Source organism: Drosophila montana, unplaced genomic scaffold, assembly GCF_035044405.1.
Source record: "Drosophila montana isolate Dmon_TW-CO22-7 unplaced genomic scaffold, ASM3504440v1 contig_3733_1, whole genome shotgun sequence".
NCBI lineage: Eukaryota > Metazoa > Arthropoda > Insecta > Diptera > Drosophilidae > Drosophila > Drosophila montana.
The window spans coordinates 1,441,364-1,458,838 of NW_026998620.1; the positions used below are offsets into that span (position 1 = coordinate 1,441,364).

The following is a 17,475-nucleotide window of genomic DNA, read 5'->3' on the forward strand; positions in this document are numbered from 1 at the left end:
AGACTAAATGCATTACCCGGCGTTCTTTGGCTCTTATGAATTATGTAAAACAATATGATCTATCTAAAAGTTTGCATAATAACAAATTGAAAAGTGCTGCGGCAGTTGAATCGGCGACCTTACACTTGTTGGTCCGACGCTACGAAGTTTATCATGACGTCACGTTTATAGCACATCTCGAATTTTCCAGAACCTTATCTTTATGGTCATTTTAAAAGCAAAAGGTACCTTTAGCAGAAATTCCATACTTTTAGATCTCAATCAATCAGCTAGTCAGGGAAAATTCGTTGGCATATTTTGTACATAGATATAAATATTCTCACACATAATACATGCTGTTTATTATGCTTTGGTTTATAATAACATGTAAATACATTAACACACAAACAAATTTTGCATATTTTTTTTTAGTTTTGTTTCTGTAACATTATTTTCTAAGCTACGTCATTTAAATGCAATGTTTGAACACAGACTCCTTATGGAAACTATATTCAGTGAAAGATCTCTTTTTTAACAGGAAGTAGAAGGATGTAAAGAAAAATATTCTTAATATTATCAACTTAAGCTCAACTAAGGAACAGTTTGTGGATCGAGCTCTCACTGTACTTAAAAAAATTCAATACTTCTTTTCTGTAATTTTTTTATTTTTATGCAATTTTGTTATATTTTTTTGTTTAATTCAATACATTTTTGCCTTTCCTTTCAGCCCATAAAAGTATGCAATATACGTGCTTTTGTCTTCGCTGTACTCAAGCACATTTAGAATAAATTAAAAAAAAAAACATTTGCTTTTTTCTACGCTCTATTTAACGCTTCAATATGGAACAACAATCTCTGGAACATATTTGGCATGTCTCCATTTCCAATTGGGATTTATATTTATATAGTCTACTTTTGTGCAGTGCAAAACGGTTAGTTCCCAAAATGGCCGCCGCACGTTGTGGCGGCGCCTTATCAAGACGACCAAAGGAGTCGATGCTTATATAAAATGTGCGAAATCTCTCCAAATTGAGGTCGAAATACATTCAATATACATGTATAGATAGACAAAGATTAATATAAATTGATTATAAGTTGTCTTTCAAAAATGGTTGTTTCTATCAAATAGTTTTGTATAATATATTAATCCTTTGCTTTGAACTTAACGAGCGAGGCAAATAGGGATAACAATCCCTAGCTCTATGCAGGGACCGAAAGTATGCAAATAAATATAGATCTCTAATTACAATTTTCGTATAATAAAATTAGTATTAGGCAATGTATAGCTAAAATTAGAAATTTAAATTATTTTTATACTCTAATCATATTTCACAAATTGGCAAATTATGTTTAATTCTTTCGTCATTTTTGATTTATGGAACTATTATTTTGTGCTTACATAGAAAAAGAAATGTAAATATTTAACAAACAAATAGACATCAATAGAGGTTTCCAACGAATATCGTATATATAAATACATATAGAAGGGTATCCGTATTAACTATTTAACTATCTGGTAGTCAGGAATATGCCAAGGATTTCGACAAGGCGGAAGAGGACTAGTCGTTGGGTTCTGTGCGGAATGTTAATAAACTTTGTTTTCGATTCTTTTTGTTTTGTTTAATTCACATAATTGGTCGGCTCTGTGTTTGTTGCTAGCTCTTGTTTTGTATAAAATGTATTACAAATCCCTATTCGAGCTAATTCGTTGGTGCTATTGAGTTTGGACACGCTTCAGAAAGCATCGTTGAGCTCCACGACGGACATTTTCAGTTCCAATACGGGCGGTAGCTACTGCGGTCTCGCTATCATCTCCAGGCCGCCCTCCTCCTCCATTTTGGTAAGGAACTTGATAACCCGATATTCCGGCTCCGATTGCCGCACCATGTCAATTAATGCCAGTAGCTTCTTGATGCCAATCCAGACGCGCTTGCCGCTAATTTTTCTAGCTATTACTTGCAACTCTTCGGGGCTGAACAGATCCGAATCTTCCAGTACGGTAAGTACATGATCGGGACTGGACAGATTGGATACATGCAGGACGGAGGTGAATGCCGACAGCATTTCCATTTCCTCGAGCACCTGACGCCGGCTGGAGGTGCACAAGACGAGCAGCTTGCGGCCCTTCGGCGGCTGTTTCTTGAGCAGCACAAGCAATGCCTGCAGCGTCAGGTTGGAGTAGCGCGGTCCAATGGGTCCGTAGTCCAGCAGACGCTCCACATTGTCCACCACAATGCAACTGAGTGTCGAGCGGTAGGCATCATCGAATATCTTGCGTATGTGCAAGCACTTGGCGGACTCGGTGAAGCCCACCATATCCTCGGGCGAGCACACCTTGACAAACGGAAAGTTGCTCATCTTGGCCAGCTTGGCGGCCAACGCCGATTTGCCGGAATTGGGCGCACCCTCAATGAGCACAGAGACCAGACCCGAGCTTTCCGTGGCCTTGGCTTGCTGCACATAGAGCATGCCATCCTCAAGCACGTTGGTCACCGGCTGGCCCCAGTGGATGACGCCACGCGCGAGCATATTCTCGATCATTTCCTGTGCGGCACCGAATGCGGGTTTTATATCATTTTCCAAGGCATGCATAAAGTCGGAGCGTGTGACCTTCAACTTTTCCATGGCCTCGGGATCCACGTGAACCTTGGCATCGGCCTTGATCAGACGATTCATGGCCGTGGACTGGGCGGCACGCACCAGACCCTCCAGCTCGGCACCGCTAAAGTTCTTTGTGCATGACGCAATCTCCTTGTTATCCACATCGCTGGCAATCTTATTGAATTCGCGCATTCGCTTCGTGTGTATGTCGAGAATCTGGACGCGTCCCTGCTCATTGGGCAGGCTGATTTCCATTTGCACTTCAAGGCGACCGGGTCGCAGCAGCGCCTCATCGATCATATCCCTGCGATTGGTCATGCCAATGACCAGTATGTTGTTCAGTTGCTCCACGCCATCGATCTTGGCCAGCAGCTGATTGACCACGGTGTCGTGGACGCCACTGTTGCCCGCCACAGAGCCGCGCGCCTTGCAAATCGCGTCGATCTCATCGAAGATGACAATGTGCAATCCGCTGTTCGGCCCGAGACGCTTTTCCTCCTCCTCGGCATCGGCGAACAAGCGGCGTATGTTGGCCTCCGATTCGCCCACATATTTGTCCAGAATCTGTGGCCCGTTCACAATCTTGGGCTCGCGGGCATTCAACATGGTGCCAATCTGTCGGGCCATCAAAGTTTTGCCCGTGCCAGGCGGTCCGTAGAGCAATATGCCTTTCACATGCTTGATGCCCAACTGCTCGACCAGCTCGGGCGGAAAGACGCGCGAGGCGAAGGCACGTCTGAAGATGGCATTGAATTCGTCGTCCAGGCCACCGATGCCCATTTTGCCAAAGTCCCAGTCAGGATTTATGATAGACTGCCGCACAATTTTGCCCTTGGATCTGCCCGTCAGATTCAGCACAGAGTTCTCGGCCTTCTCGAATTGCACCACAGTGTTGCCCAGGACACGACCAAAGCGGACGTTGCGCGTCTTTGGCTCCTTGCCGTCACCAACAGTTCTGGGATCGACGGCTTCCAGCGTCTTGACCGCCAGACCAAGCAATTTCATGTCCTTGAATTCAAAGACCAGTGTTTGACCCACCGTTAAGGCCATGCCCGCAAACTTCATAATGAACTCCTTGGCCATTTCATCGGAATCGTAGGGCTCCTGGGTGTTGATCTTCTTTTGCAGAAAGTCCGTCTCAAAGGAAACGGACGTAACAATGTCGGAGCTGGCATCGAAGCGATAGGGACGCACATCGATCTCCTGGTTAATCGAGAGGGAGGCCCATTTGCGGTGCACCAGCGAGAAGCCCACATGTCCACGTGGCAGATCGACAATCTTCTCCAGCGCAAATATATAATGCTGACCAGGTCCCGGCGAGATGTCCACATATCTGTTAGTGAATCAGCGAAACACAAAAGAATTACTCACACTACACACTCCAAAAAAGAGACGCCCCCACATTGAGCTGGCGTCATTTTACTTCGCACAGAAATGAAGCAAAACTGAACAAACAGAAACAAAAACAGAAACTGACTTTACTTCCTCGGTGAAATCGGCGATATTGACGATTGCCTTGTTGGTCTTCGATAGTTCGTCTGTGGGGCATTTGATGGCCTTCATTTTGTGCGCTATTTCGGTAGCCATTTTCGCAGCACAAATTGTTTAAAATTAATTTTCTAGCGCGATTCAATATTTACGGGGCGAAATTGTTTTCCAAATACTGACTCACCAACAGCTGTTCGCACTGTTCTGCAGCCCTGGTTAAACAAAAAACAATATTTGTGTATACACTGGAAGAGCGTTTGCGTTGGAAGCAAAAACAGCTGATTTGTATTTTTTTTCTGCATAGTTATAAACCGGCGTTGTGCAGATAAGTGCAATAAAATTAAACTAAAATTAGTTTGACGCCAATGCGAAGCACATACAGCCTTATTTAAAAGGTAATGTACTTAATACATGCTTGCTTTAGATTAAGCAATTCAGGGCTTGGTTCTTATAATAAAAAACTTTAATTGAATAAACAAGTCGATTGTTGATTTTTGATATTTCAAATCAAGTGATAGATTATCATTTAGCTTTATTGCACTTAATGTTGTCGCGTTTTGCCAGGAGAACCACATTCTCCAAGGTAACATCGCGCGGCACGTAGAACTTGAGCGACGCCTGGTAGCCATTCGCCCGCAGGTGCTCCAGTCGTCCGTGGTCCAGGATGCGCTTGCACTGATAACCAATCAGCTCGCGCTGTTCGCGGTCCAATCTTTGCGTGGGCTCCTGCGGCGGCTGCTCTGCTCGAGTGGCCTCCGCCAGGGCCTTGCGACGCTCGCGACTCATGCCGCTGCCACACACAGCCCAGCTGACCATCTTGGTGATGATGACAAACTGTCGTGGTGTGACGCCCGCCGCCTGCAGCCACTTCTTGCCCACGTAGGAGCGCCACGAGCAGCGATGATGGCAGCACAGGGCAATCAGTATGTAGTTCGTGGTGCACGCTTCGTCGCCCAGCACGCAGCGCAGGGTCAGATCCGTTGCGGCGCCGCACAGATGCTTCGATAGCGCAACATTGCGCCGGGTGCGTTGCAGTTCCGGCAGCTGCGACAGCTTGAGGTCCGCAATATCTGCGCGTATGCGCTGCACCAGCTGCTTGTTGGCCAGCTTGTTGTCCTTCTTGTGGCGCAGCGAGAGCCGATCCACCAGCACCAGCTGCGAGTTGGCCAAGTGTTGCGTATCGAGCGCCGTGGCCAGATAGAACGCCAGCTGGCCCTTGCCTGCTCCAAACTCAATATAGCTGGTGTTGTCGTTCAGCTGCTTGTCATGCTCCAGAATGCCCAGCAAGGCGGATGTTTGCACCAGGTGCTTGCGCGTCTCCGGACCAAATTCGCTGTGGCTGAGCGGCTCCTCCAGCGTTTCATGTTGCAGCTGCAGCTGCTCAATGTGGCCGGCTATGTGTGTGTCGTACAGCTGCTTCACTTTCTCTATAACCCCATAGAACTCTGCATCCTCCAGCTCATGCAGCTTTAGCTTCTCGTAGTCGCTCAGCTCCTGCTGCCTGCCAGGCTCCAGTTCCTCGCCAGCATTGATATTTTTGTGTATATAGGGCAATGTGCTGATTTGCTCGCGGGCATTGCATATGGTTAAATGCTTGGTTAGCTTCCGCTTGAAGACTGTATGCTTCGGATCTAGTGGGCAGGGTATGCGCTCCGTGTCCGCGTTCTCCGAGGTTGCCTCGCTTGGCGGCTCGTGTGCTCCACAAAATAAACTGCCCTTGTTCGGTGACATTTTGCAGTAACGTTTCTTGCGCTGCACCCAGTGGGCACAGTTGTTGGCTGGCTCTTCATCTGCGGTCATCTTGGGTTTCTTAGCGGCGCTTGCCTCTGCCATGCCATTTGCCAAAGGGGAGAACTTAATTCTTTTACCTCGATTTAAGTAGACAATAACAAATGGTGAGTGCAGTGTGACCATATTTGATGAGCGTTATAATACCAGAACATATATGCGAAGACAATTGAACACTGCAGCGAATTACTTGTTTTGTGAACATTGTAGATTGGTAGGTAGGGCTACAATAGACTTTGTATATTATAACAAGTGTTTCTGCACCTTTCATCGTGTGTTAATCGAACAACTGAATTTGAAATGGCTGCATTTTGTTCGAGGTGGCAACGCTTTAATGAGCGTGAGTGAGATTATCGATAGTGGTAATATCGATAGTTAATATAGCATTTCTTAAACACGGGAAAAAAGCCGCGAGGCGCAAACGTTTTGTTCAATAATATTAATTTACTGCATAAATTATTTAGAGACGATACACATTTGTAACAAATAAGCTGCCATAAACCCACCAACATGTAAGTACCATTGCGCAAAGCGCCTGCAAAGCAGCAGCAACATGTGCGACCGGCATGTCCCGTTGTTGTTGTTGTTGTGCCAAACAAAAGTTGAACTGAAAATTTTCGCAGGGCCCTCGTAAAACCGAAATCAGAACTGACGCCGGAGGAGCTGGCCCGCCAGGAGGAGGAGGAGTTCAACACCGGACCACTCTCGGTGCTAACACAGTCGGTTAAAAACAACACACAGGTACTGATCAATTGCCGCAACAACAAAAAGCTGCTCGGCCGCGTCAAAGCCTTCGATCGCCATTGCAACATGGTCCTGGAGAATGTGAAGGAGATGTGGACGGAGCTGCCGCGCACGGGCAAGGGCAAAAAGAAGGTGAAACCCGTTAACAAAGATCGCTTCATATCGAAAATGTTTCTGCGCGGTGATTCTGTTATATTGGTGCTGCGCAATCCACTTGCCACCGCAGCGGGCAAATAGACGGCAACAAAAACTCATAATTAACATTCAACAACAATCAATAAAACCAAATGGAATTCTCTATAAAATGCGAATTCAATTCATATTAAACAAACATTGCTGTCAAGGCATTCAATTGTTCTTCAGCTGTTTGTGCACAATGGGCACATATTCGTCGTATTCCGCCCGATAGAAGGTCCCGGCCACGGGTTCGCCCAGACGATGGTGCTCCGCAAATTTGGCTGCATGGAATTTGGTCCTGCTGCGACGCGATGTATTGCTAACGCGCGATCCACTGATCTCCAGCATTTTCGGCTGCCTGTAGAGCAGAAATACATAACGATGCAGTCCCGTATCCTTGGGCGGACCCGAGCCCACATAATCGGCAAGCGCATCGCCCTTGGCCACATCGTTGCCGGGTATATTGATAACCAGCCAGTGCTTGAATTCGCGCAGCTTGGGTTCAGCACGGCTGGGCGCATCCGGATCGACCATCATCAGCGTGTAGTATGCATCCGGTTCGGCTTTCCATTCCACCACGGGCTTATTCTTAACCTGTGTGGGTGTAACAATGTCCCCATCCTTAACCAACAGACGATTATCGTAGCTGACCTGCGAACGGTAAGTTTTAGTGTTTGGTTAAGTTTTTACTCCATGTGTTAGGTTTGGTTGGCGCACCCTTAGCAAATCGGTCGGTGGTTCCGAGATCACATCCGGCACCACTTGATGCCAATTGAATGCATCATTCACCGCGGAGCTATGCACGGCCAGAATGCTGGCAATTATCACGGCAAGCAGCAACATTTTTCACGCTAAACCAAAATAGAGCGTAACAAAAAATGCAAAACCAATTTAATTAAAGTTAAAAACTGGGCACGATGCAGTCGAGCAAAACCGACTGCGCAATGTTCAATAACAACTAAAAACGGGCCATATCCGATCTTTGGGGAAGTTCAGCTGTAGTCCGTAGTAGAAGCTGCAAACTTTCGCCATTTATCTCTCCATATGAGTTGAAAGACATCTTTTCCCGTACGTATAGCTTGCTCTTTAGAGCAGCTAATACGCAGTTTCCTCTAAAACTGTACACACGATTGCGTCAGTGGGCGTGGTCAGATAATTTGTACACAATGTCTGACTGTAACTTGAATAGCGACAACAAAAGGTTGTATTCTCACGGACAGACGGACAGAACGAATATACCCGTTTCACTTTGTAAGCGTGTATAAAAAATATACCCTAGCTAAAATATGATCTGCTCGGCGACGCGCTCTGCGAACAACTGAAACTCGTTTGACTTGAAGCTGGGCTTATAAATCGCTGGCGCTGGCGACTGACAGCTGAGGCTGAACGTTCCGGGAAATATATTTAATGACATGTGTTTGAATGCACGCAAATTTGTATTGGTAATTAACGAATGCACTTGCTAATTTAGCAAAAAAAAAACAGAAGTGCGTATAATGTTTGCAAATCATTTGCCCGACAGCTGTTTGTACAACTTGGGCACATAATTGTCCCACTGTGCCTGGTAGAAGTTGCCAGCAATGGGATTGCCCAGCTGGTATTTGGACGCAAATTTGATGGTGTTAAATTTGCCGCGCTTGTCGCCGCTCGTCTTGGGTATGCGCGGCTCATTGCAGGACAGCTTCTGCGGCTGCTTGAAGATCAGAAAGACATAGCGATGCAGCCCGGTGCCCTGTGGCGGCCCGGAGCCCACATAGGCGCTGAGCACATCGCCTTTGTCGATCTGTGTGCCGGGCACATTGACTACCAGCCAATGATGCCATTCCCGAAACTTGGGCTCCTTGCGGCTGGGCGCATCCGGATCGGTGAGCAGCACCGTATAGAGTGCATCCGGTTCTGTCGACCACTCCAGCTGCGGTGCGCCCTTCACCTGGGTGGGCGTCAGCTCGTTGCCATTGTTGACGTCCAGGCCGCCCGCATAGGTGACCTACAGGCAGCAGCAGCAGGTAGTCAATTTTTTGTGGCCACGAACCGGGTCAGCTTACCTTGAGCAGCTTCATGGGCGCCACCTGTACCACATCGGGAACAATCTTGTGCTTGGCAAAGGACTCGACGGCCTCGGTCATAGTTCCAAGTCAAAAATTCGATTTTGATAGATCTGTCGGGCTATATTTTGTGTGACAATTTATTTACAGTGTACGATTTGACAATAAGCTGATATCGCAGCTTGGCTTTAGCTTAATTTATGCGTTTCTTTGGCAATCCGACAAAACCGGCCAACAGCTGCGGCTTGTCGATTGCCTAAAACGACAACGTCTCCCCCTTAGGATGGAGGGCCTTGTGCAAGTCCGGCACCTCTTTGCTCCATTCGCTGGTAAAGAAATTGCCAGCCAGGGGAAAGCCTAGATTATATTTTTGGACAAATTCGCGGGTGCTGAATTTGATGCGGCTCCTATCGCTATGCTTGGGCACATGATCGAAGTCGAACTTTAGATAATCCGGCTGCTTGTAGAGCAGAAACACGTAACGATGTAGGCCGCTGCCTTTGGCGGGCGTGGCGCCCACATAGCCAACACGGACATCGCCCAGCGACTTGTGGTCGCCGGGTATATTGACAACCAGCCAGTGCAGATACTCCTTTAGCTGCGGATACATTTTCTCTGGCACATCCGGATCGGTCATCAGCAGCGTATAGTAATCATCCTTGCCAGCGATCCAATGGACCGTCGGCTCATCCCGCACCTGCAGCGGCTGCAGCTCGACACCACGATCGGCACGTATGTTGCCCGCGTAGGTGACCTGCTTACAAAAAGGGCGAGAGATTAGTGAGAGTTCATTTAAATTTGGGGGTAATCTTACATTGAGAAAATCCTGGGGGCCCACATCTATAAGATCGGGTATAACGTCCAGGTGCCTCAGGAACTTGCTCACAATCGTTTCCTGCGGACTGCCGCTGACCGACAGGCACTGGCCCGGGCACAGGCACAGGCTCAGGCTCAGGTAGAGGCACAGCAAACGACTGCAGTTGGTCCACATGGCGCTTGCAGCATCAAGACTGCGTTGCTCTGGTCTTGAAAGCCACTTAAGTAGGCGCTCACACCCAGACACCAAGCCAGATTGCTGTTGTGCTGAAAAAACCGGCTGTCTGGGTCTAGGTCTGGTGGCCAGTTTGCCAACTCGCCCGCTCAACTTGGGCTTTGTTAAAACAGCTGTTGCTCTTTTAAGCCATGGTTAATATGTCTGACTGGATAAGAAGACTGCTGTTACCCTTCCATTGTATAATTGCATCATTTCGTTGTACCCTACACCCATTGAGAATGGCCTAAAGTGGGCATTATGGTTCTTGTAAGTGCAATGAGACGTCTCTTATCCCATTGATTATTAATTAATAAAATGATAAGAGACTTAAAATTCGGCACGTAGATCCAACTAAACAAGTTTCTTTTAGTTTTATGGGCATTTTTTTATATTTGTATATTTATATCGTTATGTTTACTGATATTTCAAACATTTTTCACGAAATCTTCACTTAAACTTTATTCGTTTATTAATGGTCGACAGAAACGAGTGTCTGCCTAATTAATTAATACCTACAAATTATGAAATTGAAATACCAAAAGTCTAACTAGAATACACAATTTTCTAATAGCTGTAGCTGGAGGTGTTGCATACACATATTTCAAATATTTTACTTTTTGGATACTTTTTCCCCAAAAATTAAAGAATAAGAAAACAACGTATTTATAGAGGTACGATCTTGGGCCTTGGTATTTACACACATTTGCATGAAATATTAAAAAGTTGAAAATTTCATAACGATCGGACTCTAAGCGCCGAAGTTATTCAAGAAGGCATTCATCAAATAGTGTGAGGTTTCAGGAAAGAAGAAGCATGCGTGGTTGTTTGTGTGAGTGCGATTGCTTGTGTGTTTGTGTGACTTTCTGATAAACATAAAGAACAGAGTTGGAGCAGCATCTCGGCGCGTACAGGGTATCTCCAAATAGGGCACTCTCGACTCGCGCACTCTTGCTTCTTTTCAATTAGTTAACAGCCTGTAAAGCTTGACGTGCCTCAGCCCAATTGTTGCTCCGGAATTTGCGTGACTCTGACGAACAAAAAAAAAAAAAATTCGTGAATGTTATGAATGTCGAAAACAGTTAGTAGCTCATTAAATTCTAGTTAAATATGTGTGCAGGAAATTGTCGCTAAATTCCGAACATGCAAATCCGGCAATACGTCTGCACTGATTCTAGTTATTTTATTTAACATGTGGAATAACTAGCCAGGGCTAAACATAGGTTAGTTACCAACTAAATATGGCTAGTAATAACTAACTATAGCTAACCTATAATTTGGTTGCATACACTTTTCCATTTCGCATAACTTATTTTATCTTTGAGCAAATGAATTTTTTCAAAATAGAATGTTGGCATTATTCTGATTATACAGCTCAATTGAGTTGTGAATTGTTTGCTGAAAATATACTAATTATATATAATCAAATAAATAATAATGAAAATATAAGGGAGGTTCCGAAATTTCTTTTTTGTCATTGGTGACAACTTCGGGCATTTACGAAAACATGTTTATTGTCTATTTTTTTTTTTAATAATTATTCATGTTTTTGTTTGTGAATAGTACCAAATTGAGTAATAAAATAGATAAACCCAAAACTTCAGCTGAATTCGAACCAGCGACATGCCGCTTGTTAGTTCGACGCTTGGGCTAAGTCATTTTGGCTCTCAACTTGGTACAATTTTTAGATGACTTTTGATCAAAAATAATGTTGCCGGACTTAGATGCCAAATTTATTAAGAGGCAAAACCATAAACAAAAAGCCAAACCTAATGAAAATCGGTTGAGTTTTGACCGATTTATGGGGGTGGGAAATTTAGACCTATGTATATGTCTATATAGAATATGTGTCTATGTAGGATATTTAAGGGTACAATTTTCATATGAATTTTGGCCAAAAATAATGTTGTCAGATTTTGATGCCAAATTGATAAAGAGGTCAAACCATGAACAAAAAGCCAAACCTTATGAAAATCGGTTGAGTTTTGATCGAGTTATGGGGGTGGGAAATTTAGGCCTATATGTCTATATAGGATATGTGTCTATGTAGGATATTTAAGGGCACCATTTTCATATGAATTTTGGCCAAAAATAATGTTGTCAGATTTTGATGCAAAGTTGATAAAGAGGTCAAACCATGAACAAAAAGCCAAGCCTTATGAAAATCGGTTGAGTTTTGACCGAGTTATGGGGGTGTGTATATGTGTATATAGGATATATATAAAACTGTTTGTCCTGACTGACTGACTGACTGACTGACTGACTGACTGACTGACTGACTGACTGACTGACTGATTGGTGATCAACGCACAGCCCAAACCGTAAGAGCTAGGAAGCTGAAATTTTCACTGTAGATACCTTATGTGATGTAGGTGCACGTTAAGACGGGGTTTCGGGAAATTACACTCGCAAGTGTGGAAAAATCGCGAAAAACGTTTGTATGTAACTTTTTTGTTTACCATCCCATCGGCCCCAAACTTATTTTCAAAGATCTTTGTTCAAATTCATTTGAGGGGTGTTTCACACTTTTCGAAAAATCCGTTCCTCCTTGGTGGAAATGGAGGTCAAAGATTTGGTGGGTGACGTTTCGAGCTAAAATTCATTTCCAGTGATCTATATGAAAAATCATTTGAGACGTGTTTCTCACTTTTCGCAGAATTCAAACTTCGTCGGGGGGAATGCGATTTAAAGATTTTTTGGGCGGCGTTTTAAGTTGTGTCCGATTTGCATCAAACTTATTTTTAAAGCTCTTCATAAGAACTTAATAAGTACGTATTTCAGCGATTTGGGAAATTCCACCCGCAACAGTGGTAAATTGGCGGAAAACGGTTGTATGAAAGTTTTTTGTTTACCATCCGATCGGCCCCAAACTTATTTTCAAAGATCTTTGTTCAAATTCATTTAAGGGGTGTTTCACACTTTTCGAAAAATCCGGTCCTCCTTGGTGCAAATGGGGGTCGAAGATTTGGTGGATGACGTTTTGTGTTCAAATTTATTTCCAAAGATCTATACGAAAAATCATTTGAGACGTGTTTCACACTTTTTGCAAAATCTAAACTCCTTCGGTGGAAAATGCATTTCAAAGATTTTTTTGGTGAATTTTAAGAGTTTTCCGATTTGCATAAAAGTTGTTTGATTCCCGTCCGATCAGTTTTAAAATCATTTTCAAAGCTTTTTTGATTTTATAACATACGTGCCACGGGCAAGGCCGGGTTATACCCGCTAGTAGGATATATGTCTGTATAGGATATTTGAGGGTACAATTTTCACATGAATTTCGGCCAAGAATAATGTTGTCAGATTTAGATGCCAAATTGATCTATAGGAACAACAATAATTTCTAATACTTGGCTATTCAAAACCAACTCAGATTTCTGAGCAGTTTAGTAAAAGTTAAAGAAGTCAAATAATTATTCGGAAAAGATATTCATACTGAGGATATCAATCCTCTATCTATCTTCAGACAGGGTCTTTAAAAGTCTAGCCGATCTAGTTTGTAAAAACGTCCGTTTGAGTCAGTTTAATTAAGAGGACAATGTTCAGCTGGAAATATAAAAAAAAATAAAGAAACAGTTTTTAAATGAATTTAATTTGAATTTTTGCAATTTTTAATAAATTAAATAAATAATATTTTCAATAAAGTTGCTTGATTTTTGGTCGATTTCTGTTGGGGAAAATGGGAAAAGCGAGAAGGGGAAAATGCATAGAGAGAGAAAGCAAAGCAGTAAAGAGAAGTCGATAGGGAAAAATCGATGCGGAGTAGGGAAATAAATAGAATGGCTAAAAGTCGAGCGCTTAAACTTAAGAAACTAATTTTATGGCCTAGGCATGTTCCGGTTCCATTTGGTCTGCTTACTCAAAGTGCCACGCCCCTGCGGCAGAGGGGCTCAGTGGCACTCAGTTCCTTGGTATGTACATTAACAGCGGCAGTGCGAGCTAAGATCTAAGATGAGGAGCTGTAGCTGGAGGAGGTGCCCGCCGTGGAGCCCGACGTTGAGCCCGAGCCGTACGAGGAGGAGCTGCTGGGATGATACGAGCTATAGGCCAGATTCTGTGAGTCCCAACGCGCATAGGGGCCACCACTCTGCGGCTCCCAGCTGCTGGGATCGTATGAGGAGGCCGTGGTGCTGGGCACGCCGTATTCAACCGCCGGCATTGGAGCTGGCATGGGCACCATGTTCATTTTCATGCCGCCCAATTTCTGGATCAGATTGTAGATGAGGAAGCCGAGCACCAGCTTAATGGCGATCTTGGACAAGATCAATGCCTTGGTGGCCTTCAGACTGACCAGAGCCAGCAGAATGGGCATGACAACCTTCAACTTGAACTTCATGAGCAGCAACAGAGGCAGGAACAGCTTGTCCTTGTTCTTCTTCTCAGCACGGCCTGGAGAATGAATACGAAAACAATTAGGTTAAGAATTAGCAAATTCTGGTTATGTCGCAGGCTGACGCACCTTCCGCCTGGGGCAGCTCCAAATCGAAGCCACGATCCGCACGATAGGTCATCACGGAGCTGGCAAAGAAGGTCTCCGGCAGCTGGACGCGCACCTCGTTGGTGCGCAGAATTCGTGCCACACGATCCACAATGACCTTGTCGATGACATCATCATCGAAGGCACGACCGCTGACCTCCTCCTCAACATTGGCGACCGTGTCCAGATAGGTGAGCACCTTCTCCTTCAGACAATGCATCGCATTGGCATGGAAGCACTTATCTACAATCGTCGAGATTAGCTCATCGGAGCTGTGGATGCGCGGCGTGACCCCATTATCAATGGCAGCGCCCTGAACAGAAACCGCCGCCAGCAGCAGCAAACAACCGGACGCGGCGAAGGATGTGAAACGTTGTGCCATTGCCTCAAGATTTTCAACTATACAGTCACAGATATCCACGCGCTATATATATGTATCTATATCTTTATATATATCAATCACTTTCGGAGCGCGTTGTGTTCACTGCGTTGCCGTTGCGACGACAATGTTGAACAATTGGCCAGTACCGACGATTTTATACTGCCGCTCCTCGGGCGCTAGTTAAAAGAGACGCGTACTTCACCCGCAACTGGTGCATTCAAAAGTTGCTTTTTTTTTTTTTCGTTCGTTTTTGGAGCGCACAAATATTTTTTGGACAGCTACGTATCGAGTGACGAAAGCCGTTGCCGAACCTTGGCCAAAGTCTTCGTAGTGTCCAAAGTTTTTCACCAAACTGTTGGATCGGCTTTTTGATATGTGGGTTGACCGGCTGACTCCTCTGGCTGCTCGCAAGCTTTCTCGCTTTCCATAACGGCCACACTGCCCCCCCTTTGGCAGCCAACCCCCTCCCTCCCCCTCAGCTGCGCAGCGGTCGAAGTTGCATTATCGATGGCCGATGAAAATAACTTTTTGTTTCGCCCAATTAGTATGCGTGCCCTCAACTCTTACGCGAACACATGAAAGCCAGTCAGTCCCAAGCCAGGCCCAGGTCCAGGGCACGTACATTTTTCAGCGTATTGTGTCAAATTTCGATACAAGAAATCAGTACGGAACTCGTCTACGCTTTGGTATTGGCCATTTGACCATTTGCTTTGTATTAGGCCATTTTTTTTTTTTTTTCGTCTATGCGGAACTGCGAATTGAGTTATTGTTATTTTGCTTGTTTCTGGGGATTACGAAATATACTTGCGACATATATATATATATATTTCCGACACGTTTCTTTTGGGGGCGATGCTTTTCAGCCAGCCTTAAATGTGGGCCACTAAAAGTGAAGAAATCTTGACCTTTTTTATTGCTTAGTTAATTAAACATAATTTTGAGAAATAATTACACATGATAACTCTTTGAATTTCCCTTCTGCCATGCCTTTCATAATTTCGTGCTGGGATACAGTGAATTTTCCTATCACTAGTCCCTATTATAATAAAAATAATTAAAAAAATAATAGAAAATAATAAAACGTATAAAAATGTTCACTTATCATGCAAAGTTCTTTTAAATAACTTTTACTTTCAATGGACTAAGTTCTTTAGTTGGTACAAAACTTTTTCTTATTCACACCCGTTTTTCTTTTATTAAAGTATTCATTTCAAAAGTCAGCTTAGAGATTAAATTTAAATTTTATTTACTAACAACTTAATAAATATAAGAAAATACGATGATGGCATGTTGAAAAGGATATTTAGTTTTCTGCAAAGTTATCTTTACAACTTTCCATTCGACTGTAAAAAAAAAAAATAAATAAAAACAACGCGCAAACAACGATACAAAATAAACAGTCTGTTATAAATTAACCTAATAGTAATGCAATAATTTATTGTTTTATTAAAACAATTAGTTGCCAAACACGTTCGTTTCCTATAGATAAATATTGTTAATAACTGATAAATAAATAAATTATTTCATACACATTTTATTGGGCGTGTTCAAAAGTGTGTCATAAAAAGAGAAGCTATTGGAATGTGAAATTAAATATGAATCGAGGCTTAAGCTAAAAAGACTTTTTGTATTTGTTGTCCGCAAACTAATTGACTTGAACTTCCACTAAACATTTGCTTATGTTCAACATGAACTCCCATTTTTTGGAAATTGTAGTGTAAACATAAATTGTAATCTAAGTATCTCTGAAATTAGATTTTACGTCTGTCGAAAAAACAAAACAAATAAGAGTGCTCTAGTTGGGAGTACACGACTAGGAGGTACCCTGCATCAAAGAGAGTACGAACACTGTATTATAGATTTTATATTGTGCTTAAATTTTGTTTATATTGTCTTTGCTTGAACCCAGTGTTAAAAGCTTTCGAACCTTTTACTGTACATAAGAACACAAAAACAAATATACATATTTTCGACTGTGCTTCTTCTACCCCAGCTCCCCATTATTAGAAACGCAGTATTGACTAAATAGAATCGGTTCTTCCAGTCCGATCCTTTTGAAATTCAAGGAAATCTGCGACCAACTATGGAGCCTATGTATTTATATCCCAAAGAGCAAGGATCTACCTTTAAAAGAGTGTTTTTTTAAGGGCTTAGGGGTCTAAAAAGTGAAATATTCCTAATCTGTGTGTTCTCTATGAGAATCTACATAGCAAGTTTTTTTGTAGATAGCTCTTTTAATATTCTAGAAATGCTCAAAAAAATAACGTCTCAAAATCGTTATTTATCGACTTTTTGAAAATAGGAGGAGATATCGCATAAATAATGAGAATGACCGTTTCCTAGATTAACACACAGAATGAAATGGATTCGGCTCTTTCCTTGAGAATCTACAAGTTTGTTTCAGCTAGCTCTTCTAATATTGGAGTTATGTTTAAGAAAACGTGTCTCAATATTGATATGTATCGACTTTATGGATAATAGGAGGAGATATCGCAAAAGTAATGATAACGATAGTTTTCTAGATTTAAATGGACTAATGACTGGGCTCTTCGTACGGTTATCTTCAAGTTTGCTGTAGCTAGCTCTTACAATATTCGATTTATGCATAATAACTACTTCTCAAAATCGGTATTTATCAAATATATTAAAATGGAAGATATTTGAGAAAAATACTGATTTTAATAGTTTATAGATTCCTCTATATATCTATAAAATAATGTTAATTATAATGGCAGTCTCCAAGATGAGGAGACAGACGAACTTGGGC

The 17,475-nt window shown here is 43.1% G+C and overlaps 7 protein-coding genes across 7 annotated transcripts; 1 reads left to right on the plus strand and 6 right to left on the minus strand.

The window, feature by feature from the left end:
- Positions 1–1,519: 1,519 nt before the first annotated feature.
- Positions 1,520–4,253, minus strand: LOC135436374 (vesicle-fusing ATPase 2). The gene is made up of 2 exons (XM_064693952.1): positions 4,058–4,253; positions 1,520–3,913 (listed from the first exon to the last, which is right to left on the minus strand). The coding sequence occupies exons 1-2, from the start codon at positions 4,165–4,167 to the stop codon at positions 1,771–1,773; spliced, it is 2,253 nt and encodes a 750-aa protein (XP_064550022.1). The 5' UTR covers positions 4,168–4,253; the 3' UTR covers positions 1,520–1,770.
- A 299-nt stretch (positions 4,254–4,552) lies between these two features.
- Positions 4,553–5,978, minus strand: LOC135436183 (tRNA:m(4)X modification enzyme TRM13 homolog). The gene has a single exon (XM_064693687.1). The coding sequence runs from the start codon at positions 5,899–5,901 to the stop codon at positions 4,591–4,593; it is 1,311 nt and encodes a 436-aa protein (XP_064549757.1). The 5' UTR covers positions 5,902–5,978; the 3' UTR covers positions 4,553–4,590.
- A 230-nt stretch (positions 5,979–6,208) lies between these two features.
- Positions 6,209–6,931, plus strand: SmD2 (small ribonucleoprotein particle protein SmD2). Its single transcript, XM_064694121.1, has 2 exons — positions 6,209–6,368; positions 6,480–6,931. Coding segments are annotated over exons 1-2 (360 nt in total). The 5' UTR covers positions 6,209–6,366; the 3' UTR covers positions 6,838–6,931.
- On the minus strand, positions 6,772–8,133 carry LOC135436502 (protein D2). Its single transcript, XM_064694119.1, has 3 exons — positions 8,052–8,133; positions 7,495–7,628; positions 6,772–7,428 (listed from the first exon to the last, which is right to left on the minus strand). Exons 2-3 carry the CDS (start codon positions 7,618–7,620, stop codon positions 6,949–6,951), a joined length of 606 nt encoding a protein of 201 aa, XP_064550189.1. The 5' UTR covers positions 7,621–7,628; positions 8,052–8,133; the 3' UTR covers positions 6,772–6,948.
- A 61-nt stretch (positions 8,134–8,194) lies between these two features.
- On the minus strand, positions 8,195–8,979 carry LOC135436503 (protein D2). Its single transcript, XM_064694120.1, has 2 exons — positions 8,823–8,979; positions 8,195–8,764 (listed from the first exon to the last, which is right to left on the minus strand). The coding sequence occupies exons 1-2, from the start codon at positions 8,901–8,903 to the stop codon at positions 8,285–8,287; spliced, it is 561 nt and encodes a 186-aa protein (XP_064550190.1). The 5' UTR covers positions 8,904–8,979; the 3' UTR covers positions 8,195–8,284.
- On the minus strand, positions 8,937–9,840 carry LOC135436501 (protein D3). Its single transcript, XM_064694118.1, has 2 exons — positions 9,637–9,840; positions 8,937–9,576 (listed from the first exon to the last, which is right to left on the minus strand). Exons 1-2 carry the CDS (start codon positions 9,811–9,813, stop codon positions 9,079–9,081), a joined length of 675 nt encoding a protein of 224 aa, XP_064550188.1. The 5' UTR covers positions 9,814–9,840; the 3' UTR covers positions 8,937–9,078.
- Positions 9,841–13,503: 3,663 nt separating this feature from the next.
- On the minus strand, positions 13,504–14,708 carry Osi20 (DUF1676 domain-containing protein Osi20). Its single transcript, XM_064694401.1, has 2 exons — positions 14,309–14,708; positions 13,504–14,238 (listed from the first exon to the last, which is right to left on the minus strand). Exons 1-2 carry the CDS (start codon positions 14,706–14,708, stop codon positions 13,796–13,798), a joined length of 843 nt encoding a protein of 280 aa, XP_064550471.1. The 3' UTR covers positions 13,504–13,795.
- Between the last annotated feature and the right edge of the window lie 2,767 nt (positions 14,709–17,475).

What these genes read in the sequence shown, in the direction of transcription:
- LOC135436374 (XM_064693952.1), bottom strand. Translation starts at nt 4,167, where the DNA reads ATGGCTACCGAAATAGCGCACAAAATGAAGGCCATCAAATGCCCCACA. An exon ending in GATTTCACCGAGGAAGTAAA is followed by an intron (nt 3,914 to 4,057) that starts GTCAGTTTCTGT and finishes ATTCACTAACAG; the next exon opens with ATATGTGGACATCTCGCCGG.
- LOC135436183 (XM_064693687.1), bottom strand. Translation starts at nt 5,901, where the DNA reads ATGGCAGAGGCAAGCGCCGCTAAGAAACCCAAGATGACCGCAGATGAA.
- LOC135436502 (XM_064694119.1), bottom strand. Translation starts at nt 7,620, where the DNA reads ATGTTGCTGCTTGCCGTGATAATTGCCAGCATTCTGGCCGTGCATAGC. An exon ending in CACCGACCGATTTGCTAAGG is followed by an intron (nt 7,429 to 7,494) that starts GTGCGCCAACCA and finishes TACCGTTCGCAG; the next exon opens with GTCAGCTACGATAATCGTCT.
- LOC135436503 (XM_064694120.1), bottom strand. Translation starts at nt 8,903, where the DNA reads ATGACCGAGGCCGTCGAGTCCTTTGCCAAGCACAAGATTGTTCCCGAT. An exon ending in CGCCCATGAAGCTGCTCAAG is followed by an intron (nt 8,765 to 8,822) that starts GTAAGCTGACCC and finishes TGCTGCCTGTAG; the next exon opens with GTCACCTATGCGGGCGGCCT.
- LOC135436501 (XM_064694118.1), bottom strand. Translation starts at nt 9,813, where the DNA reads ATGTGGACCAACTGCAGTCGTTTGCTGTGCCTCTACCTGAGCCTGAGC. An exon ending in GCCCCCAGGATTTTCTCAAT is followed by an intron (nt 9,577 to 9,636) that starts GTAAGATTACCC and finishes TTTTGTAAGCAG; the next exon opens with GTCACCTACGCGGGCAACAT.
- Osi20 (XM_064694401.1), bottom strand. Translation starts at nt 14,708, where the DNA reads ATGGCACAACGTTTCACATCCTTCGCCGCGTCCGGTTGTTTGCTGCTG. An exon ending in GGAGCTGCCCCAGGCGGAAG is followed by an intron (nt 14,239 to 14,308) that starts GTGCGTCAGCCT and finishes TTCATTCTCCAG; the next exon opens with GCCGTGCTGAGAAGAAGAAC.